General features: G+C 48.5%; 1 protein-coding gene across 4 annotated transcripts in view; it reads right to left on the reverse strand.

Moving 5' to 3' along the window:
• Positions 1-2,448: 2,448 nt before the first annotated feature.
• Positions 2,449-24,866, reverse strand: part of GNG12 (G protein subunit gamma 12) — a 63,690-nt gene continuing 41,272 nt past the window's right edge. For 2 of the 4 annotated variants that reach the window (XM_073643865.1, XM_073643864.1), the window contains exons 3-4: positions 3,632-3,736; positions 2,449-3,495 (exon numbers count right to left, since the gene is read on the reverse strand). In XM_073643865.1, coding sequence (XP_073499966.1) covers positions 3,370-3,495; positions 3,632-3,724 — 219 coding nt within the window. In that variant the 5' untranslated portion in view covers positions 3,725-3,736 and the 3' untranslated portion in view covers positions 2,449-3,369. Of the gene's footprint in view, positions 3,496-3,631; positions 3,737-7,386; positions 7,534-10,966; positions 11,072-24,866 lie in introns of those variants that run through there. The other 2 variants (XM_073643866.1, XM_073643867.1) reach the window with 2 other exon arrangements.

Here is a 24,866-nt window from a genome sequence, read left to right on the forward strand (position 1 = left end):
GTAATAGATGACATTAAAAAGGTGTTGTCCATTTTAGAAAACCCATTTTCAAATATAAATAGTGGGGGTCTCTTGTTTTAGACGGAGTGTCGCTCTCTCTCTGGAAGACCCATTCTGTCTTCTATTTCCCCACTAATAAGAATGGTAATGGTGTAATACTTAATTTCTCCTCTGGGAGTGCTGTGGGGAAATCAAGCACTTACTACCAGCCTTCCCTACAGCTCACAGTTGTTCACAAAGAACCAAAATGTGGTTTTGATAGAGAGAATAGCACCGCATGGTGGTACATTATAAGGAGATCATTAACTTGTAGTATCTTCCCCAGTTCACAAGGACCCTATGTGGTCTCCTTACTACGACATTCCAGACATACCGGAAATATCCCCCCCCCACCCTGCTACAATCAGCCATTAGTGCAATCCTGGCTTGTAGGGATGTTTACAAGAGATAGCGCCCCCCACCCCCTTCTGCGCTGATTACACCACCATTATATCAGCACGTTCTCACACTGTCTTCCTCATTCAAGGGGGGTCTCCACTCCTTATTTGGCTTCATGTCTCAAATCGCACATCTTATCACGGCTTAGTAAAGGAAACCCTTTGCCACGGTCATCGCTACTTGTGTACGCCAACTTCCAGATTTGGAGGGGGAGGAGGGATATGGCTTACATCCTATGGCGGAGGATAAGAGGCGCTACAACCCACATGTCTTATGTCTCACAGCTGTCGTGGACCACAGCAACCAATGATAAGAAAATAAAAAAAAAAGTTAAATATTTGGGAAAAAAAAACAAAACGTAATCTTCGATGTGACCAATGAGGCCACAACGTCCGAGCCCCCCTCTCCCAGAATAGGGCTGAGATGTACTCCACGTATTTATAAGTTGTGGTTTCTTATCCGAGCCTCCCGAGTTTGCATCTGAGAAAATTGAAGAAGCGCGGAGTTTATGTGCAACTGCTCCGTGCGAGGGTCTCGGTCCCCATAGTTTGGTCTGCTAGTGATTATATATCTGCCCCCTCCCCCCTTTAACACACCAGTAATAACAATATAAACTATCCATATTATAAGTGTCCCTGACCCAATAACACAAGGCTCTCAGAAGAACCTCGCAGCTATTGTGAGCCCCCCGAATCACCACATCCTCATGGCCAAGAGGGCGTGGCATCAATGGCTTCCATGATCGGCTTTGATTGCCGCCGCCTTTAAGAGGCTTCCCCTGTTTGCGCGAGTCCGTGGCCCCTGCAGAATACTGGGTGGGTGTAATGCACAGTCCATCATAAATTAAACACCAGTGAAAGTGATTCCCAACGAAGCAGAGGCCCCCGCAGGTGCAGGACTACAACACCCATCATACCCGGTAGTTGCCCAGAACTTCATGTAGACTGCATTAACCCTCTCCAGTTTGAGAACCCAATAGACAATAATCACCACTATGGCACGTTAGGAGTGTATGAGTATTAGAAACAACCTCCGCATCCCCCCCCAAAGTGTCCTGTACAAAAATTCCACTGTTTGCTCTTTGCTACATAATAAAATACTTCATCTTAATAACTGATTAAAATTTACAAACAAAAGGAGGAGACGGTTCTAGTAGAAATATACTAATATATCACTGAAGTCTACGGAGGGGGTTTCTACAGTTATGGCATTAATGTTGAAGCACCAGCTGTAACAGGTTGTGTGAGATTGGGGAAGAGAAATATATATATATTAAAAAAAATACGTTGACAAAATGTAATTTTCGGCACAGTTTTCTTGGCTGATTTTTGGTGAATTAAAATCAGTGGTTACAAAAATAATAAGACAGATGGGGGGGGAGGTGGTCTTTAAAAACTGCTTACAAGAGGTGTTGAAGGGTAACAGAGTACAAAAAAGTTCCTTTGGCTTAATGGTTTCAATACTTGGCTTTAAAAACACTGGCATGATGAGAAGGACTGAGAAATCTCAGATAGTGGGTGAAACTTGCCCCCATAGCGGGACCAAAACTAAAGACAGGTGACTTATACATAAGACATTCGACCCAGACTACACGACAACTCCAGCTGCTTGTTGGTGGAGCTATGATGCAATTTTCTGGTCCATTCATTCACATGGAGCCATATGGCTCTGGAGTTGCTTGCTTTATGGCAGCTGACTGGCATTGATTTACAGCCTGGGCTTTAGGGATCTGTAGCGGATGCTGTACGTATTGTGCACGTTAATGAGCAGCAGGATAGGTCCATAACACAAAGCTGCATGTTGAGACTTTGAGGTGTAAAATCCCCCCCCAATGGTGACCGTTCCCCTTATGTGTGCGCTGCAGAAAAGTGATGCAAAAAGAACATTTGATATCTTTGGTGAAAAAGAAAAAAAAATCCCCCTTTGCCCACCCTAAATCTTCAAAAATACCCCCAAAATAAAACCTGTCCCTTACTCTACATGGCCCTTATTATGGACAGAACGCCAATAGGTGAGCGCCTGGGTGGACTTTCTGAAGAAGTCAGGGGTCCGTTTGCCTGTGTGACGCTAGCACCATCTAATAAATAAGATTTGACTGGAGGGGTCCCTGAATATGACACCAAACGTTGTGTCTCCCTCTACACAAAAAGCTGCGGCAAAGTCTCTTAATACTTAAGAAAAGAAGTTTAAGCCCCATTTATAAAACGAGTGAACTGAGAATCTCTCAGTGAGTCTACGAGAAAGTCAGAAAAATGAAAGGACACCTAGTTAATGGGTGCCTTAAAGTACCTCCACAGGGAGCAGGCGGCCATGGTGCGACCCAACAAATATATAACCTGTCACTTTAAAAGGATCTAAAGCAGCAGCTGAGTTTTGAAAAATGGCTGCCGCCTAGTTTACATGATTTAGTGGGTTCAAGTAATGGAAGAAGATGCTGGTTATTCTGGATTAAGAAGATGAAAATGGACCCAAGCAACACAAAAAAAAAAAGGTCCCGGACTGGCAGAAATCAGGTTTATGGCAACAGACCCCTAGTTGCACTTCACTACTTGTGTCCTGTGCAGAAAACAGAGGCAACTTTGGTCTCGATACGATTTCTCCTAGCGATACGACGACTAGATGAGTAGACGGTGCACATTATTAAAAAAAAAAATATATAGAAAAAAAGTATCATGAAATAAAACTTAACAGAAATGCTGAGAAAAAAACCCCCGCCCAGTCCCGTAAATAAGAAGTTTGACTTTTTCCATGAAATCTAAAAAAAATAATAATAATAATATCATTGGTTCAGAAGATTAAAGAAAATTACACTTTTTTTTTTGTTTGTTTTTTTCTTTTTACGTGGAAACGAGAAACCCTTAGTATCATCGAAGTAGGGATCTGCTTGGCGTTGTATGTGAAGAGAGACAGTCGAGACGTTCGCTGCGGATACTACAATATGATACAAGGCTTCTTATCCTTGAAGGGGTTTTCAGACGCGGGAATGCCCATGAGTAGGGGGTCGTTCTTGGCGTGTTCGTCACAGTAACGCATGAGATCGGCTGACGCTTTGGAAATCTGAAGAGGGGGAGAATGAAATATTATGTGATCAACGCAAACATCCAATGGTTTGGAGAGGTCACTAGTGCGGTCTGTCGGCGGTCCAGAGGATGCCGGATTACTGGGATGACAGGGATGGCAAGATGGATGTTACCTTTATTCTTTCTATGGACGCCTCAACCTTCAGCTGCTGGACGGTTCTCCGCGCTTGTGCTATGTTGTTGGTGCTGGCCGTTTTGGTAGACATCTTTGGTGAAGTCTATGGATAGAAAAGATTAGAAGGAACAATCACCAAAGATACGTCTCAGAAAGTTCTGCTCCTATTCGCAACGTGACACGTAAAAAAGAGGAGCGAGTTGCAATAACAGAATGACCACCAGTCATCCAGAGAGTGGAGTCATCCCGCCAATGACAACCAGTCATCCCGCCAATGACCACCAGTCATCCAGAGAGTGGAGTCATCCCGCCAATGACCACCAGTCATCCAGAGAGTGGAGTCATCCCGCCAATGACCACCAGTCATCCAGAGAGTGGAGTCATCCCGCCAATGACCACCAGTCATCCCGACAATGACCACCAGTCATCCCGAGTGTGGAGTCATCCCGACAATGACCACCAGTCACCCCGAGTGTGGAGTCATCCCGACAATGACCACCAGTCATCCCGACAATGACCACCAGTCATCTCGAGTGTAGAGTCATCCCGACAATGACCACCAGTCATCTCGAGTGTAGAGTCATCCCGACAATGACCACCAGTCATCTCGAGTGTAGAGTCATACCGACAATGACCACCAGTCATCTCGAGTGTGGAGTCATCCCGACAATGACCACCAGTCATCCCGAGTGTGGAGTCATCCCGACAATGACCACCAGTCACCCCGAGTGTGGAGTCATCCCGACAATGACCACCAGTCATCTCGAGTGTAGAGTCATCCCGACAATGACCACCAGTCATCTCGAGTGTAGAGTCATCCCGACAATGACCACCAGTCATCTCGAGTGTGGAGTCAACCCGACAATGACCACCAGTCATCTCGAGTGTGGAGTCATCCCGACAATGACCACCAGTCATCCCGAGTGTGGAGTCATCCCGACAATGACCACCAGTCATCCCCAGAGTGGCGTCATCCCAACAATGACCACCAGTCATCCCCAGAGTGGCGTCATCCCGCCAATGACCACCAGTCATCCCCAGAGTGGCGTCATCCCGCCAATGACCACCAGTCATCCCCAGAGTGGCGTCATCCCGCCAATGACCACCAGTCATCCCCAGAGTGGCGTCATCCCGCCAATGACCACCAGTCATCCCCAGAGTGGCGTCATCCCGCCAATGACCACCAGTCATCCCCAGAGTGGCGTCATCCCGCCAATGACCACCAGTCATCCCCAGAGTGGCGTCATCCCGCCTATGACAACTAGTCATCCCCAGAGTGGAGGTCGAGCCAGCGCGAGTCCGCTCCGTTCACAGAGACGGTCGGTGAAAGAAGTCCCATAGACTAGGAATGGAGTCAGGGTGCACATTCGTCCTCCAATCAGACGGGGGCCCCATTCTCAGAATTGTTGGGGGTCCCAGTGATCAGCGAGTTATCCTTTTCCCTATGCCATCATAAGATTTTGCAAACAGACTTAAACATCTGGTATTCTCCTCCGTATACAGCACCTCTGTAGACCCAGGAGTCTCCATAGTAACAGACAACAACCCTGTGTGTGGTCTGATCCTGCAGTCACTCTGCCATCCACTCCTCTTACTACTAACTCATTTCCAAGGTCAGAATAAGGCTGGTCAGCGATGTGACTACACAGGATTTGTAGTCCGTTACCATGGAGACACATCAGTCCACAGAGGCGCTGTGTGGAGAGGGTAGATCTTCAAAACGAGGAGGATCGGGCTGCTGGATTTCTACATGCCCAATCCTTTGTTTGCACAGATGAGTGACCCTATGTGCACACTTGGCTCAGCTGATCATGCTGCTCCGGAAGTCGGCAGATTTTCATTTGTATGGGGACCATTAAAAAAATATATATATATATATATTTTTTTTTCCTTTCTGTAGATAAAGTTGAAAAAACAGTCACATTATGAAGAGGAGACAATAAATAACCTAAAAGCAAAGTCTGATCGGACGCAGAGCGGTGGCATTCGAGTCCTTGTTCTCTACACATCGGTCAGGAGCCTGAAATCACCGGCCATATGGCGACTGTGCGCAGAAGACAAGGACATGGGAACCTTCATCAGCGATGGCAGCAGCGCAGGACGGGGACCGGTTACTAAATATCACTATACCGCAGAGACAGGCGACATGGGACCGCGGCCAAGACTAAACACGACACGGCCCAGCGGCTCGGACCGAGGAGGCGCTATGCCGAGAGAGCGCGGCACAATCACCGCAGCAGCAGACGGCAAAGCAGAGATCGCAGGTGACCGTCCCACACGTCTCCAGGGCTGATCACAATTGGCCAACTTAATCCTCTGGTGCACGGCAGGGAAGTATCCGATCACTCCGCATCGCCATCTCCAACCTCAGACTAATGGGAGCATTTGAGAAACTTCTGACTCGTTCCCCAGGACTGACCCCCATCACCGAACATTCATATTGTGTACAATGAATAAATGATCTGCGGAGACCAAGGTGACGGGTTACGACCTCCGCTCCATTCAGACCCCTAAAAATGAATAATATAAACTTGGCACAATCCCTTTAATTCCGCTTTCTAATCAAGCAAGTCCTACAGAGACCAGGGACAAATGGTTGCCGAGAAGAGGCTAGTTTTTGGCCAGATCTGGCAGAGTACATAGCTCCAATGTGCTCCACACCGGCCTCCTACAACTCCGGCCCGAGCACGGCTCCAACATCCACAACCTGTTTACATCAGTGTCCGGGGCTGACGGATCCGCACCACAACACGTCGCTCCTGACTCATCCTCCAGGCTGAAAAAAACAAAACAGTCTCAGCCCTGTAAATAGCTGAATGTGCGCAGCGCTCCTGCAGCACGGGAGGCGCAGGTATGTGGCTGCGAGTGCACCTGCCCATTGTAGATGGAGGAATCCGGTACGGTGACGTGACCCAGAGAAAGTCTGGATTATTCACATAACTGACGGATTATACTCTGCAAGGAAATAACGCAGCAAGTCTGACACAATGCAACGCCACACCTGTGACCACAGGCTGCCTATGCCGTCATGGAGGACACTGCAAGGTTTACATATATCCATCCCTGGCCCTATACCGGGGAAAAAAAAAAAACTCCCAGTGTCTGGGGGTCACGTTATACCAATGCCATTTATTACACCTCCCTATACCCTGCACTTTTTAAGGAAGCAGTTGGCGGTGTGCTCTCCCCCATCCAAAATTCATATCCAGACCCCGTGCCCCCACCCGTCCAAAATTCATATCCAGACCCCGTGCCCTCCCCATCCAAAATTCATATCCAGACCCCGTGCACCCCAGTCCAACAATCATATCCAGACCCCGTGCACCCCAGTCCAACAATCATATCCAGACCCCGTGCTCCCCAGTCCAACAATCATATCCAGACCCCGTGCACCCCAGTCCAACAATCATACCCAGACCCCGTGCACCCCAGTCCAACAATCATACCCAGACGTCGTGCCCCTTGTCCAGCAATCATACCCAGACGCCGTGCCCCCCCCGTCCAGCAATCATACCCAGACGCCGTGCCCCTCTGTCCAGCAAGCATACCTTGACGCCGTGCCCCCCGTCCAGCAATCATACCCAGACGCCGTGCCCCCCGTCCAGCAATCATACCGAGACCCCGTGCCCCCCGTCCAACAATCATACAATCATACCCAGACCCTGTGCCCCCTGTGCCACAGCAGGCCATCGATGTATTGGGGCCACACATGCTCTGCGGGGCCACATCTGCCACACAGTGAAAGCCGTGGACCTCTAGAGACTCGGATCCCTCCTGCGTTTCCTGTTGTGCAATTATTCAGATACCCGGTAGACTGGGGATCCGGCGCGGGGAGAGGGGGGAGTCAGCGAAGTTTGCAGGTTTCAGGAAGCTGCGTGGGCAGACAGCCAAGTTTCTTCAAGTCATTCACAAGTTGGTCCGGACAAGTTAGAAAGCAATAAAGCTGCGGGCAACAGGGTCGAGGGAGCAAACAAGGTCGATTATTGTACAAGAAGTCGGATTTTACTGGTTAAAGTTTACAGGAAATATGACATTTATGGGGTTGGTCTCACGGCACATACTCCCTTTTAAAGTGGCAGAGGGGCACCCAAAACAAACGGCGGCTTTATCTAGGGTTGGACAGAACCCCCCACTCTCCTCCATAGTCAGAGGTAAAATCTAGCTGCCAGGAGCCACCACTGGGGGGCGCTCACACGGGCCGGTGCTGCATCCTGTAAACGCCACATTGTGTTGCAGAGTCCAGGATGAGCTTTCCCATACAGAATCCACACATCATGCTTTTTTTTTCCTGTCTGGTGCATGTAAACCCCATTCACATGAACGGGATGAAAACTTTGCAAATTTGCAATTTCACACGAATAGCAAAAACAAAAATCGCCACCGAGATCCGGGACAAATCCGACCCTTGTAAAAGCACAAAACACAAGTAACGAGCAAATCATTAACTCCTAATTAGAGAAGAAAAGCAAAACACCGCATTCAGGCCGTTCAGACACAAAAACATGGGATTAATTATTGATTAGCTGCAGAGTTTTGATGATTCCCCCCCCCCCCCAAGCCTCATCTACACGGACATGCAGCGTGGACCCCCCAGTCTGCAGCGTGTCGGCTGCTTCTGTGGATTCAGTCCGAATCCCCCCCCGTATTCACAGATTCATCTCCACACACATAACAAGCTCCCAATATTGTATAGTTAAAGGGTTAATGCCATCATTTAAAGTTATTACATATCCAATGGGGGGGGGGGTCCCATGATTCAGGGGGTCTTCTCTGCCTGTTGGCCCCAGATTGGTAGCCATGCATGCGTTCTCATGATCTGTGGGGGTCCCGGCACTCAGAACTGCACTGATCCCCAAATGGTCACCTATCATTTAGGAAGGTGAGGACTTTAAAGGTTGGAAAAAACCCTTTAACACAAAAGATTGTCCAAGATTGAAAAAAAGGCTGCCTTCTTCCAAAAACAGCACCCCCTTTACCCACAGGTTGTGTGTGACATTGCAACCCACCCACATTTACATCACTACTGCGCTGCAATACCAGGCACAACCTGTGCATAGGGGGGGGGGGGCGCTGTTTTTTTGGAGGAAGGTTGTCTTGTTCTTTCTAATCCTGGACAACTTCTTTTAAAGTTATTAACAAAATGCTAAATTATCACTTATCCAACTAGGAGAGTTGATAATTTAGGGGTCCGTGGGAGCCCGAGTGCAGGAGCCCCCATGATCCCTTTAAGTTACGGCGCCCAGAAGAGACGCCGGCTAATGGGGCCCTATATAGTGGGACGTTCTGGGGTTTTACTGGACTGGTGTTCAGGGGTTACAAATACAACCAGCATGGCAAAGTATAGACCCCCGGAGTCCTTTCCCACCCCCTTCCCTGAGCTCAGACAACAGATTGCCCCGCGTTTCAGGTGGAGCGGCATCGTGAGCGACTCTTTCTTGCAGTTTCATCATGTCACGCGCCCGGTGTCCTCGCTGCCGACTTTACCCGGGATCTTTACCCCACGTTCACCAGACGCAGCTGATCAGTGTAATGACCCAATAAAACACACCTGCACTGGCTGACAACAGAGAACAAAAGACTGCAAACAAAGGTAGAAGAGACTTCAGATAGAGGATCCCTGGGTCTACAATGTCCTGTCTGTTCACAGGTGAAGCTCATTGTCAGAGTGAACAAAAAAAGTTTCTTATTTCAGGGAGAAAAGGAGAAAAAGAGGAGCAACGAGCCAGCGGCTTCCTCCGGGAACAGCGCCTGTGCCGCAGATGACCGGGGGCTGCAGGTCTATGGGGTCTTCTAGGTCTCCCTGTTCCCGTCTCATATGTGCAAGTTACTAAAGCTTTCAGGCCAAGTCCAACCTGGAAAACCAGCAGGGGCGGCGGGTCACGCTGGCGGCGGCATCCAATAATGGCTCGATATCTGCAGAATGTGAATTTTCCACAAAACGTTTTTTTTTTTTGCAAAAATCTTCAGCGCCCGACTCCCCCCCCGGATTCGGAGTATATTCCGCAGGGTATACACCTGCTGGCGTCATCGGCGGGCGGTTATGTGGCCCGGTCTCTGACGTCCTCCAGTACAATATACCTCGGGCCGGACGACAACACGCGACCTGTAATCAGGTTATACAACCCCGACCTATAAAAGCCGTGACCTACTCCGGCAGGAACTCCACAAATCCATCTATAGCCGGCGCCTGCGTAACACGTTAACCCCTTCACCGCCCACAAAAGGACAGGAGACGCCACCCGAGGGGGGAGATCGTGAATGTGCAGGCACTGATAATGGACATGTGATGCCAGGCGGGTACGGGTGGGATTATGTGCGCTGAGGACAGCGTGCAGGGAGGGTGGTCTCATATGGCACAGGGGGCTTATCTGTATATAGTGTCCACTATCCTGACCCCATACTACTTTATCTTAAAGGGCAGTAAACATTAAAAATAGACTGTGTGTGAAGCTGCACTGATCCCGGGGGGCTGTACGTATTCTGGGGGGCCACATAGGGTGCAATGTGTCTTTTGCCTTTTCAATAACTTCAAGAGTTGCACGGAGAATGTCGGGAGATTGCATAAAAAGCCATTGCTTACATGCATACGGGTGAGAAGCACTAGGGGGTACGGCAGGGGTACGTGCACGAATATGGAGGCTTAACATGGCCCTTTACTATGGCCTGAGGCTTGTGAGACATTCTGCTGACACTCTAGACCCTCGTCCATTACGGTGATCAGTCTGGTTCATAATCCAAGGTGATCAACCCAGGACCGGCGAGTACCAGACCCTCGGCCCGGCGGGAATACAGGGAGCTGTTATAATTACATCACACCCCTACACGGCACAGAAGCAGACAACTGGAAAAATCCCGACTCCAGACACAATGTCAGGACGTTCACCGAGTGCGAGGGTCCGACATCCACAAGTCCGATCCTGGGCCACGCCAGACACCGATTACTGTCAATATGACCGTCTCCTCCGCACATCCCTCCCCCATCACAGACCAGACGACCCCCCACATCCCTCCCCCATCACAGACCAGACGACCCCCAGTCCTTTCCTGCCAAGCTGTTAAATCATTTCTTCCTGGGCACCACGGGTGACGACCGGCCGGTGCCTTTTGGCTTCCCGAGGGCATCACCCAACTTTCCCAGATCTCTGAATGGTAAATGTGGCCACGAAACCCTGAAGATCGGCTTTCCAGGTAAATGTTAGAGCAGTGTAAAGGGGGGCAGAAGGGAGGAGGTATGGTGGTCTGCAGGGGGGTCCACAGGTGGAGCAGCGAGCCCCAGGTTCCTATCTCTGCGGTTTCACACGAGACGCTCACACCTTTGTCGCTGCTTCCTCACCTCCGTGTTCGTGGCGTGGAGCTGTGTTTGCAATGTGTTACACAACTGCCTGGCATTAACCCCGTCAGGAACAGCTTCCTACTTCCTAGAAATGTGGGAACTTCCTGATATCTGAGCAAAATGTAAAACATCTGCGGCGTCCGCATTCTCCCGGGGGAAGATATTCTGCACATCGATGAGAAAAGACGCCAAACTGCCCTCCCATATCTGCAGGTAACAGGAGCAGAGACGGGGGGCCGTGCACCGAAGGAGACGTCCGGCATCTCCGTCCTGCCAAGAGGATAGCCCAGGGGCAGCGGCCGGATATAGCATCAGTCACACAGTCGCCCGGGCTGCAGAAGAGTCGTAGTCTCTGCCCTCCGACTACGATCAACAACACATGGATTACCGATGCTCCAGATAGGGGAGGTAATATGTGGGGTCCCAGCGGTCAGATGCCCACCATTATTGTTTAACAGGATACCCCAACTATATGTCCCCCACCACATAGCTGCAAGACCCCGACTAGGATGACGTTCAGTGGATCGCTGAAGGAACACAGCACACCCCCCCCCCCCCCGCCAGAGGTCAGATCCGCACTTTATCTAGTGTCCAGGAGATGATGCTTCAGGCTGGGATACCCCTTTAAGAAGACACACAAGTGTCCTAAGGACGAATCACACAACGTTACACAGCGATAACTGGAGATGGTAATGGATGATGGATGTGCGAGAATTCATCCAGAAAGCGAGAGTTAAGATAACGACGGTGTGATCACATCTCAGTATCACGGGGGAGGGGACCAGATCTCATCTGTGCGGAGCCCTCGCTACAAATGGTCATTTTTACCGGAAGAAAGTCGGACACCCTGCGTACCCCATTATAGTCAATGAGGAACATTCAGGTGACAGATCACCCCCTGCGTACACCGTTATGGTACACCGTTATAGTCAATGAGGGTCCGTCATGTGACAGATCGCCCCCTGCACACCCCGTTATGGTCAATGAGGGTCCGTCATGTGACAGATCGCCCCCTGCACACCCCGTTATGGTCAATGAGGGTCGGTCATGCGACAGATACCGCCCTGAACATCCCGTTATGGTCAATGAGGGTCCATCATGTGACAGATCGCCCCCTGCACACCACGTTATCGTCAATGAGGGTCCGTCATGTGACAGATCGCCCCCTGCACACCCCGTTATGGTCAATGAGGGTTGGTCACATGACAGATGGCGCCCTGCACACCCCGTTATGGTCAACGAGGGTCCGTCATGTGACAGATCGCGCCTTGCACACCCTGTTATGGTCAATGAGGAACAGTCACATGACAGATCTCCCCCTGCACACCCCGTTATGGTCAATGAGGGTCGGTCATGTGACAGATCGCGCCCTGCACACCCTGTTATAGTCAGAGGAGCAGTCACGTGATAGATCTCCCCCTGTGTACTCAGTTATAGTTAATGGGGGTCAGTTATGTGACAGGTCGCCTTCCGCATGATGTGAACAGAGCCGGATCTGGGTTTAGTTTCAGTCCGGGGGTCTGGATATTGCAACACACAGGTCCCTCATTGTGGCACATCACTATCACAGAGGATGGGGGGGCGTTCAGCTGGGAGGGGGCTCTCACCAGACGACCACCTGCTGGGACAATTAGGAGGATAACTCCAACTTAACTGAGCGGTTTATGGGGAGGAGAGAACTAGAGACCTGCAAACACTCCGATAAGATGCAATTAGCACTTGGATGCTGAAAGGCTCCTGGGACAGAAAACAAAAAAAAGATCATGAAATGAGGACTGGTACTGGGGCGCTATCAGCAGGACACTGGCACCGAGCGCGGGGAGCGGCACAGAACTGATAATGAATTCTCAGAAAATTATTTGACGACTATTAAAAAAATATTTCCATCTATAAAAAAAAAAAAAAATCCCAGCAATCAGAAATCCCCGGGGGTCACCTGTAAGACCCCAGCTGCAGTCACCAGCTTTCCCATCTTCACACATGGGCCAGCTAGGATGCCCACTGACTGCAGAGTACTGGGGGCAACCTGTGCTGTGTTCGGTGGGGTATCACACTTGCAGGGCACTACAGATGCCACGTCGAGTGTCTGGGGTTCTGAGAGGGGAACATCCCCTGTTAGCATCTGAACTGACGTTATCAGAAACTGGGGTCCAGGACCCCAGGTTAGGGTGAAAGACCCTCATCAAAATGACATGAGAGTGATTATGGAGGAGTCTCCTTTAAGGATCAGGTCGCTCAGTCCTGTAGTATCTGTTCCCACGTACATCCCCGGCCGCCTGTGTAATTCTCTGTGTACGTTGGGTCGGTCCCAGCTTTTGTGTGTGGAACAATCCCACGTGTGCGCCGCAGGTGCCGGCTTCTACCACCCCGTCCCCGGCCACCTCTGAGGTCAGGAGTGGCACCCTTTATATGCAGGATCATTTCCATCAGACACTACAACCCCCAGCTTGCAGCTGTCAGGTCATGCTGAGAGCAGTAGTGCCGCACTGATTTCTAACACAGGCAATGAGAAATGTGAGGAGAGCGGAGCAGCAGGAGGCAGAGCACCATGTTAGATAAGAAAAGCCGGCATGTTAAAGTTTCGCCATCCCATAATCCCACCGTCCATGTAATGAGGATTTCAGGATCCGCCAGCTCCCGACTTCCTGATAACCTGACCCATATACCACACAGCGAGGGCCGGACGGGTCCTGGAGGCTCAGGAAAACGAGTCCTTGTAGTTACAGACCGGGGCGCGGGGTCACATCAGTCACATGCAGAAAGTCTGCAGCTCCAGCCAAGATCTGTGCAGAAATCACGGCGGGAAAACAAATCTGGATGTAGATTAGTCTGCAGATGGCATGCAGAAAAATCTGCAGCAAAATCCTCCACTCTCACGGGTCACATGTAGCGGTTTTTTATTTTTCACATAGAAAAATGAAGCATTTTACAGCAAAATGAGTGAGATTTCTAAAATCTGATTCTTGCGTTTTTTTAATGCAGCTTTTCCCCATTGAGATAAAAATGGCCAAAAAAAAAAAAAACAATTTCCCCTGTGGCTTCCACATGTGAACAACTCCTTATGCTTTCTGCACACAATAGATCGTTTGCAGATTTTCCGCAGCGAGTTTGCAGCAAAATTCTGCACGTTTTGCTGCAGATTTACAAAACGGTAAATGCTGCAAGAATTCCCCGGCCATTGATTTTATAACCCGTATCAGACCTGGTTCCTGTGTGCAAAAACATTTTTATTCCCTGCAGGCTTCAGCACCAAAATACACAGCGACAATCCGAAGATTATTGGGTTTTTGGTGCAGATTTGAAGCAAAAGACTGAGATTGCATCAAAAACTTGCAGCATTCAACAGCCTCAGCGGTGAATGCATACATACATACATACGGCGCATGCATACATACGGCGCATGCATGCATACATACGGCGCATGCATGCATACATACGGCGCATGCATACAGTACATACATATGGTGCATGCATACATACAGTACATCCATACGGTGCATGCATACATACGGTGCATGAATACAGTACATACATACAGTACATGCATACGGTGCATGCATACATACAGTACATGCATACGGTGCATACATACATAAGGGGCATGCATACATACGGTGCATGCATACGGTGCATACATACATAAGGGGCATACATACATACGGTACATACATATGGGGCATGCTCGTCCGCAGCAGAAATTCCACAGTAAATTCGAAGCCGCGATATCTGCACTAAATTTATTGCAACCTTCACCCTTTTCACTGCAGAATGTGAAAGATAAACGTACCAGAAGAGTACAGTTCCCTCCTCATCAGGGATATATTTTTTGAGCACGCTTCCCCCTTCTATTATTTGCTGTCCCTTTGCTTCCCGGTGGCAGCACCAGCAATGTCACCCTTCAATAGTAAACACAAGATCATTGCAGGAGCCGGGGCTGATAATCCTTTGCCAAATGATATATCTGAGACGTCAATCAGATGCCAGGAAGGACAAGGAAGTTCTGGAGAATTTGCATGTGAAGAATTAACAAGGCTCAAAGAACAGCGCCACCTAATGGACACAATAAGCTGAAAAAGCCCTCATATATGCAAATGTTGCCTATAGGTGTAGGGTCATGATGGGCATCAAGAGGACAATACTATAAGGCACCGACTGCCTGGGATCATCATTATGACCCTTTAAAGATGCCTATTCACCAATGCAAAAAATGGCAGCAGCAACAACTTCCAAGAAGCTCGGCCGCTTGCACAGATTGCGCCTCCACGGGTGGACGTCAGCTACAATAGACAATATGTCAAGAAGCGAGGTCGGGAAAGTGCCCCGTTCTGGGGTCCGGCAGACTGAAGGTTTCGCCATTTCAGGAGCCAAGTTAACTCATCATTGGCCAAACACAGAAATATCCCAAAACAGTCGGGGCCCAGCGCTAAATCCCAAGGTGTTCTGACAACTAGAGCTCGGACATTGTGCAGGCGGACAGCACAGAAGGTGTCAGCGAGCCTCCATGGTAAGATCCCGCACGGCCAGGACTTTCCTAAGGAATGCGAGACCCTCAATTATCCTCCTGCTAAATATAGTCTTCAGAGATCATAAACCAGGAGCAACCAGACGATCAGTGATGGGCGCGGGGTCTGCTCTGTGGGAAGGTTTCCCTCAATTCCCAAGGCAAATCTTATGTAACTCAGCTGCCAAGAGTGTGGGAAACAAAACGCAGGCGACACTGCGGGGCTCCACAGCCCAGGGGGGCACAACAATGACCGGTCCGAGTGCCACAGACTGAAACAAGGAGACCCTGGTGGGCAGGTTGTGAACCCCTGATGTCATGGCAGACCCCTCAAAGAGGAGGGCAAGGTTGGACATCAACAGGCAGCAAATACAACTAGCAATCTGCAGCTGGAAGCAGACGATGGGCCTGGGGACTAAGAGGAGCCCAGCAATGAAGAGGTTAACGGGAGAGAAGAGGTCAGCAGGGCACAGGACCCCCAGAGAGCATCACCTGTGAGGGGCCACTGCAGCTATACAAACAGATGTCAGGTTATAACCCTGGTCTAGAGCAGCCCACCCAATATAAAAGGGACAGGACCATATTGCCCCTCCTGCCCAACAGCAAACACAGCTCCAACTGACTCCACAAACACAGCTCAGCCCCCCATGCAAAAAAAAGTGAGGGTCTTAACCTCTTTTTCAAAGTGATGCACTCAGGCACCATATCCTTAGACAGAGCAGAATTATCTCTTCATGATTCAGAAAGAGAAGAAATTCGAACTGCACCTGACGAAACAGAGGAATGGAAGCCTGTGACCCACAGAAGCAGGAGGATCGAGAGGCAGTCAGCACCCATACTGCTCAGGAACCAGTACCAGGCTCTCACGCAGGAGAACCATGAAGAAATACAGCAAGATAAGACTTTGCCAGCAATGAATAACCTTGTAAGCCCTCAGAATCCTCCTGGATGGAGAAAGAAGAATGTTGTGAAGAAAAAACGGAGAGTGGTGGTCATGGGGGATTCCCTGTTAAGAGGAACAGAGGCCGCTATCTGCAGACCAGACATAACCTCAAGAGAAATGTGCTGTCTTCCAGGAGCAAAAATTAAAGATGTGTCTGACAGGATATCAAGACTCTTCAGACCTACATTAAACCAAAAAAGGACAGAGAGGACAGAGGCCTATGGTCTATAATAATTAACAATTAAGCTCAGAACAAGTTATCACAGTGTCAAGAGATTACTCATGAGTTCAGGTAAAACTCAAAGAGAAAAAAGAACCAAAGGACACTCCTGTCCAAAGAAAAACCGCGGGATCGGTTTGAATATCAAGATAAATTTATTAAAGCAAGATAATAATACATACACAAAATCCACAAATGGTGAGAGAAAATATGCTGCTAAAGTATAAGCAGCAGAAGTATACAGTAAAAACTCATGAAAACCCACGGAATTCCCTGCCCTAAGTCAAGATAGACAAAAATCCACCCCCTCACATCATAAACATGTATGACCGCCTATGGAGTAACAGTAACTAATGAGATAGATGCAGATCAGAGTAAATTTAACAGAGGCCGCAGGTGTAATGCGGCATGATATAATGGATCAGATGCGTACTGTACCTGAGGACATATCAGCGTCGTGGGGAGAGAGCAGGGGATCCACACAAGCGCCTCGACGCGCGTTTCTCCTTCCGGCTTCGTCAGGAGGCGTGACACAAATTTAAAAATGGGCACTATAAATGTCACAGGGTCCGGGCGGCTGGCGAATCGGCGCATCGCTCGTCATGTTGCTCCTCCCCTAAGAGGCGCGGCCGGCCGACGCGCGCCGGGGGAAGACGGGAGGGAGGAAGCTGTCATCGCTCCCGTCGTCCCGGCAACGCGTGCAGCCAGCGACGCCACAGGGGGCGAACAGCGCATGAGCGGGATGCGTCTGCACCATCAAAGTAAAAAGGTAATCGGAAAGCGGCCGTTATGATAATTAGAGGGATCAGATTATATAATTAGATAGTGAAAGTACACGGTCCCCGAGGGGTGGCATATAAAGTTAACATGGGCACAATATCCTAAGGGCAGCGGGGGAGTAAAACCGCTTTCCTAGGAATGGCCCTACCAGGTCAAGTAATTATCAACAAGTATCATACAGAGGGCCCAATAGTATCCTTTAAAGGGCTAACAAAGGGTATATATGATTGAAAACGGGCTATAGGGTGAGCGAGTGTGGCAGGGACCAGCTGTGCCATACGCATGTATGCCACCTCTGAGATACCGTGAATATAGTTTTATAGAAAGAATGACCTACCACAGTATAGAAATCAATCAATAAAGGCCAGGAAATCGCCCCCCATATCTAACCAAAATAATAATAATAATAATAATAATAATAATACTAATAACCATCTTCTATCAGGACTGATAGCACAATTCTAAGGATAATAATTGGTCAATATAGACAAACATAATTAAAATGCACAAACAACAATATGATGCCATAGTCTTGATAGTCTTGAAAATCTTCCTATCAAAGATTCGTGGGAGATGTGCCATGATCAGCCGGTCAATTTACTGCTTTGGTAGTACAAGAGTTCCATCAAGAAGCAGGAGGATCGAGAGGCAGTCAGCACCCATACTGCTCAGGAACCAGTACCAGGCTCTCACGCAGGAGAACCATGAAGAAATACAGCAAGATAAGACTTTGCCAGCAATGAATAACCTTGTAAGCCCTCAGAATCCTCCTGGATGGAGAAAGAAGAATGTTGTGAAGAAAAAACGGAGAGTGGTGGTCATGGGGGATTCCCTGTTAAGAGGAACAGAGGCGGCTATCTGCAGACCAGACATAACCTCAAGAGAAATGTGCTGTCTTCCAGGAGCAAAAATTAAAGATGTGTCTGACAGGATATCAAGACTCTTCAGACCTACAGATCACTACCCATTCCTGCTAATACATGTGGGGACAAATGACACCGCAAGAAAGGACCTGGAAACCATCTGCAGTGACTTTGAAGACTTAGGCAAGAAAGTGAAAGAATTGGGAGCGCAGGTGGTCTTCTCATCCATCCTCCCAGTGGATGGCCATGGAACAATGAGGTGGAATAAGATTCTACAGGTGAACAACTGGCTACGTCGATGGTGCCGTCAACAAGGATTTGGATTTCTGGATCACGGAATGAATTACCTATACGATGGACTACTTGCTAGAGATGGGGTGCACCTTACGAAGACTGGAAAACATGTATTTGGAAGTCGCCTTGCTACACTCATCAGAAGAGCTTTAAACTAGAACAATGTGGGAAGGGAGGCAAAAGGCCAGAAAAAGCCATACAGCTGACAAATACTATTGAGATCTCTGCTACTGGAAGTGGAAAGGAAGAACAAAGACAAAACAATTTAAATAATAAAAATATGGGAGGAAGAGAAACCAATCACAAACTAAAATGTTTTTATACAAATGCACAAAGCATGGGCAACAAACAAGGAGAATTGGAACTACTAATGCAGGAAAAGAAATATGATGTCATTGGAATCACTGAAACTTGGTGGGACGATACACATGATTGGAATAAAAGGCTAAAAGGATACAACTATTTGCAAGAAACAGACTTGATAAACGAGGAGGAGGTGTCGCATTGTATGTTAGAAAAGCGTATATCTGCACAGAGATTGAAGCTTCAGAGACTGGGAGTTCTGTGGAAACTGTTTGGGTAAGAATACAAGGAGAGAACAACGGAAAGGACACCATTGTAGGCATTTACTACAGGCCACCTGGGCAAGCTGAAGATATGGATGAACTCTTTATGTATCAAATGACCAAGTTCTCCAAAAAATATGACGTAGTGGTCATGGGAGATTTCAACTATCCAGACATTTGTTGGGAATCTCTCTCAAGTAAAACTAACAGGTCAAGCAAATTCTTATCCTCTCTTGCTGACAACTTTATCTTCCAAAAGGTAGGGGAGAAAACAAGGGGATCTGCTACTTTGGATCTAATCCTTATAAACAGGGAGGAAATGGTTGAGGAGGTAAAGGTGGCTGGGACCCTAGGAAGCAGCGATCATGCTATTATAGAATTTTGGATAACTAGAGGAGGAAGACATGTGAAGACTCAAACTTCAAGGTTAGATTTTAGAAAGGCAGATTTTAAGAGACTCAGAAAGAGAATAGGAGGGATCCAATGGCTGGATGTCCTTAAGGACAAAAATGTCCAGGAAGGATGGGAAATTTTTAAAAATGAGATTCTCAAAGCACAATCGTTAACAATCCCGAAAAGTAGGAAGAATGGGAAGCATTTAAGGAAACCAGGATGGATGAACACAGAACTTAAACACATGCTAAAAAGAAAGAAAGAAATGTTTATTAAATGGAAAGAGGGAGGCATATCTAAAGAAGATTATAATGCAGTCTGCAGATCCTGCAGGGCACGTATCAGGTTAGCTAAAGCTGACAATGAATTAAGGCTTGCAAGAGATGTCAAAAGCAATAAAAAAGGATTTTGGGGGTATGTCAGAAGTAAAAGAAAAGTCAAAGATGCTATAGAATTTTTACAGGATGAAAATGGAGAAATGGTAAGAGAGGATGTTGAGAAGGCTGAACTTTTTAATTCCTATTTTGCATCTGTTTTCTCTCAGAAAGAAAATGTAACATCAACTGATCTTCACTGTCCTTTTAAAGGAATAGAGGAATCCAAGTTATCTGTAAACAGAAAGATTGTGAGGGAATATTTAGCTAACATAAATGAGTTCAAGTCTCCAGGTCCAGATGAATTACACCCCAGAGTACTGAAGGAGATCGTAGAAGAAATTTTAGAACCACTCTCCATAATCTTTGAAAATTCTTGGAGAACAGGAGAAGTCCCAGAAGACTGGAGAAGAGCAAATGTTGTTCCCATCTTCAAAAAGGGGAAGAAGGTGGACCCAGGGAACTATAGGCCGGTGAGTCTGACTTCTATACCAGGAAAGATCTTTGAACAAATTATTAAACAACATGTATGTAAGTACATGGATAAGAATGAAGTGATTAACCAGAGTCAGCATGGGTTTGTAACTAACAAGTCATGTCAGACTAACTTAATTTCCTTCTATGACAGAATCACTGACTGGGTGGATCAGGGAAATGCTGTAGATATAGTATATCTTGACTTCAGCAAAGCATTTGACAAAGTATCTCACACCATCCTTATTGAAAAAATGACCAAGTATGCAATGGACCAGGCAACTGTTAGGTGGATTCATAACTGGCTTAGTGATCGGACTCAAAGGGTGGTTGTAAATGGCTTCTCCAGCTGGATGAATGTCTCAAGTGGGGTACCACAGGGCTCCGTCCTGGGACCTGTATTGTTCAACATCTTTATCAATGATTTAGATGAAGGAATTGAGGGTAAACTGATTAAATTTGCTGATGACACAAAGCTAGGAGGGATAGCTAATACTAGAGAAGAGAGAGAGAGGATTCAAAAAGACCTAAATAAACTGGAGCAGTGGGCAGCAACCAACAGAATGGTTTTTAACAGGGAAAAATGCAAAGTACTACATCTGGGCAATAAAAATGAAAAAAACATACAGAATGGGAGGAATAGAGCTAAGCAACAGTACATGTGAAAAAGACTTAGGTATACTAATAGATCATAGACTGAACATGAGTCAACAGTGTGATGCAGCAGCAAAAAAGGCAAATACAATTCTGGGATGTATTAACAGAAGCATACAGTCTAGATCACGTGAAGTCATTATCGGTCTTTACTCCTCTTTGGTCAGACCTCATCTGGAATACTGTGTACAGTTTTGGGCACCACATTTTAAAAAAGACATAGACAAACTGGAGCAAGTTCAGAGAAGAGCGACCAGAATGGTGACTGGTCTGCAAACCATGTCCTATGAGGAACGGTTGCAGGATTTGGGAATGTTTAGCTTGCAAAAAAGAAGACTGAGAGGAGACTTAATAGCTGTCTACAAATATGTCAAGGGCTGTCACATTGTAGAAGGATCATCTTTATTCTCATTTGCACAAGGAAAGACTAGAAGCAATGGGATGAAACTAAATGGGAGGAGACACAGATTAGATATTAGAAAAAACTTTTTGACAGTTAGGGTGATTAATGAGTGGAACAGGCTGCCACGAGAGGTGGTGAGTTCCCCTTCAATGGACGTCTTCAAACAGAGGCTGGACAGACATCTGTCTGAGATGATCTAGTGAATCCTGCTTTGAGCAGGGGGTTGGACCAGATGACCCAGGAGGTCCCTTCCAACTCTACCATTCTATGATTCTATGATCCTAAAGGCCGGCGCCCCCTGCAGGATGTGTTTTTGATCAAAACCCCTCAAAATCGGTGGTGTGTATTGTTCAGCCGCACATCATAATAATAATAATTTTTTATTTATATAGCGCCAATATATTCCGCAGCACTTTACAGTTAAGCGGGGACATGTACAGACAATGAATTCAATACAAGGTGAGACCGTGAACAGTTACACTAGCAGTGAGGGTCCGGCTGCTCGCTGCTTACATTCTCCAAGGAAATGGGGGGACGCAATAGGTGAAAAGTGCTTGTTATTTCAGGTCAGGCAATTATAATAAATAGGGATTTTCATATAAAGCTGTATGATCCGGTCATCAGCCCGTATGTATAAGTGCAATAATCAAGTATCGAGTGCAGTTATCTTGTGCATGGAGGGTGTAGAAACAGATGAACAGTAGGGAGCAGATTCTGAATGATATTTAGAAGGAGGGAACAGGGGAGAGTTAGGTTAGGGAAGTGAGGCGGTAGGCTTGTTTAAAGAGATGGGTTTTTAAGGCGCGCTTGAAGACGTGGTGGCTAGGCATCAGTTGGATCGCCTGGGGTAGAGCATTCCAGAGAACTGGTGCAGCACGAGAGAAGTCTTGGAGATGGAGGTGCGAGGTTCGGATTATGGGGGATGTTAGTCTTAGGTCATTTGTAGAACAGAGGGCACATGTAGGGCGATAGACGGAGATGAGAGAGGAGATATAAGGCGGTGCAGAACTGTGGAGAGCTTTGTGGATGAGAGCGATGAGTTTATGTTGGACCCTGTTCGTGAATGGGCAACCAGTGTAATGACTGGCACAAGATGGAGGCATCGGTGAAGCGGCTGGACAGAAATACGACCCTGGCTGCCGCATTCAGGACAGATTGGAGAGGAGAAAGTTTTGTAAGAGGGAGACCGATCAGAAGAGAGTTGCAGTAGTCCAGACGAGAGGGAATAAGAGCGACAGAGTTTTAGCCGTTTCAAAGATGAGAAAAGGTTGGATTCTGGAGAGGTTTTTAAGATGCAGGTGACAGGAGCGAGTTAGTGATCGGATGTAGGGAGCAAAGGAAAGGTTAGTGTCGAATATGACCCCCAGGCAGCGACCGTGCTGCTGAGAGTTATGGTTGAACCCTCCAAGGTAATTTCAATGTTTAGGTAGAGTTAGGTTAGTAGAGGGGGGAAACACATGAAGTTCAGTTTTGGAGAGATTCAGTATCCGATAGAGGGAGGACATGATGTTAATGACAGCAGACAGACAATCCTTGGTATTTTGTATTAGGGTAGGGGTGATGTCAGGGGAAGAAGTGTATAATTGGGTGTCGTCAGCATAGAGATGATACTGGAACCCAAATCTGCTGATTGTTTGTCCAATAGGGGCAGTGTATAGAGAGAAGAGGAGGGGGCCTAGGACTGAGCCCTGCGGGACCCCAATAGTAAGGGGACGAGGAGAGGAAGAGGAGCGCATGGATGATGGCTTTGGAGGCTCTTGGCGATTGTTCCCCGTTATCGGCCATGTCAGGCTGTGGATAGCCAGGACAGGAGATGTAGTCCCAGCACCAGACCACTCTTCCAGCGTTGAGACTCTATAAAATACATTTTATACTGTATAAATACATGTACGTTATGTGGTCGGGACCAATGATTGCACAGCTGCAATTTTACAAGTTGACGCCTTTAGGTGACTGCCCCTTTAAATGGCCGATCAGCGCACGCAACGCATCATGGACATCAAAACGGTGGGGTGGGGGGTGGGGGTAGCCAAAAATGTGGAAAAAATAAAAATGCAATGAGATATTAGGTCCGGCCCATCAGCAATCATCTCCTAGTCCAGAGGAGGGTGGCTCCTTCGGTCACTGACCGAATAACTGACCCTGCGTTACAGGCGGTAGAGCCCGTCTGCCTCATACGGAGCGCGCCTGCGTCAGCCAGAGATCGGCCATACATCACAGGCTCAGGTCACCGGCCCGGCGCGCTCCCTGCGCTCACAGGTTCTTACATTTCCCTGGCAGCTCTGATTTCCCACAATTCTTGAGTTGGGGCCATGTGAAAAGCCAAGACATAGGATTTCTTCAGTGCAGAGCGTTCTTCTCGGGGAACGACACACAGATCCGGGGACGTCAGAGCAGACGATGTGCAGATCCTTTATATACACAGAGCGGAGTGCCGGAGGCGAGCGCGCGCAGCAGCAACACGCAGAGCAGACGGAGATACAGCCGCGTCTGACAACTGCTGGCGAGGGCTCCGTGCACAACACACCATGTCCATCCCCAGATCACTCATAAATGGGATGCAAGCAGCGCCACTCCTGCCCACAGGTTGTGTTTGGTATTGCACCTCATCACTAAGTAACTTCTTGTTATCAGAAGTAATTCGCAACCAGACAGCAGTAAGAGGCGTCTAACTGCTGCCTAAAAGGTCTCCACACACAGATGAATGTCCGCCGGACGTACAACCTTTGGTGGGACCATTTGCTTAAGAGTGTCCGTACTCCCAACATCTTTTGCTGAATTTCAACATGCCTGATCCTTTATTCTCCAGGAAACACAGGCAAGATGGAGACGAGTAGCCCGGCAGGCAGGAGGAGGAGGAGACGGAGACGAGTAGCCCGGCAGGCAGGAGGAGGAGGAGACGGAGACGAGTAGCCCGGCAGGCAGGAGGAGGAGGAGACGGAGACGAGTAGCCCGGCCGGCAGGAGGAGGAGGAGACGGAGACGCGTTGCCCGGCCGGCAGGAGGAGGAGGAGACGGAGACGCGTAGCCCGGCCGGCAGGAGGAGGAGGAGACGGAGACGCGTAGCCCGGCCGGCAGGAGGAGGAGGAGACGGAGACGCGTAGCCCGGCCGGCAGGAGGAGGAGGAGACGGAGACGCGTAGCCCGGCCGGCAGGAGGAGGAGGAGACGGAGACGCGTAGCCCGGCCGGCAGGAGGAGGAGGAGACGGAGACGCGTAGCCCGGCCGGCAGGAGGAGGAGGAGACGGAGACGCGTAGCCCGGCCGGCAGGAGGAGGAGGAGACGGAGACGCGCAGCCCGGCCGGCAGGAGGAGGAGGAGACGGAGACGTGTAGCCCGGCAGGCCGGCGACGGAGACGCGTAGCCCGGCAGGCCGGCGACGGAGACGCGTAGCCCGGCCGGCAGGCAGGCGACGGAGAAGAGTAGCCGGGCCGGCAGG

The sequence above is a fragment of the Phyllobates terribilis genome, unplaced genomic scaffold (genome assembly GCF_046119375.1).
Source record: "Phyllobates terribilis strain yellow unplaced genomic scaffold, ASM4611937v1 Scaffold_8__6_contigs__length_399053987, whole genome shotgun sequence".
Lineage (NCBI taxonomy): Eukaryota > Metazoa > Chordata > Amphibia > Anura > Dendrobatidae > Phyllobates > Phyllobates terribilis.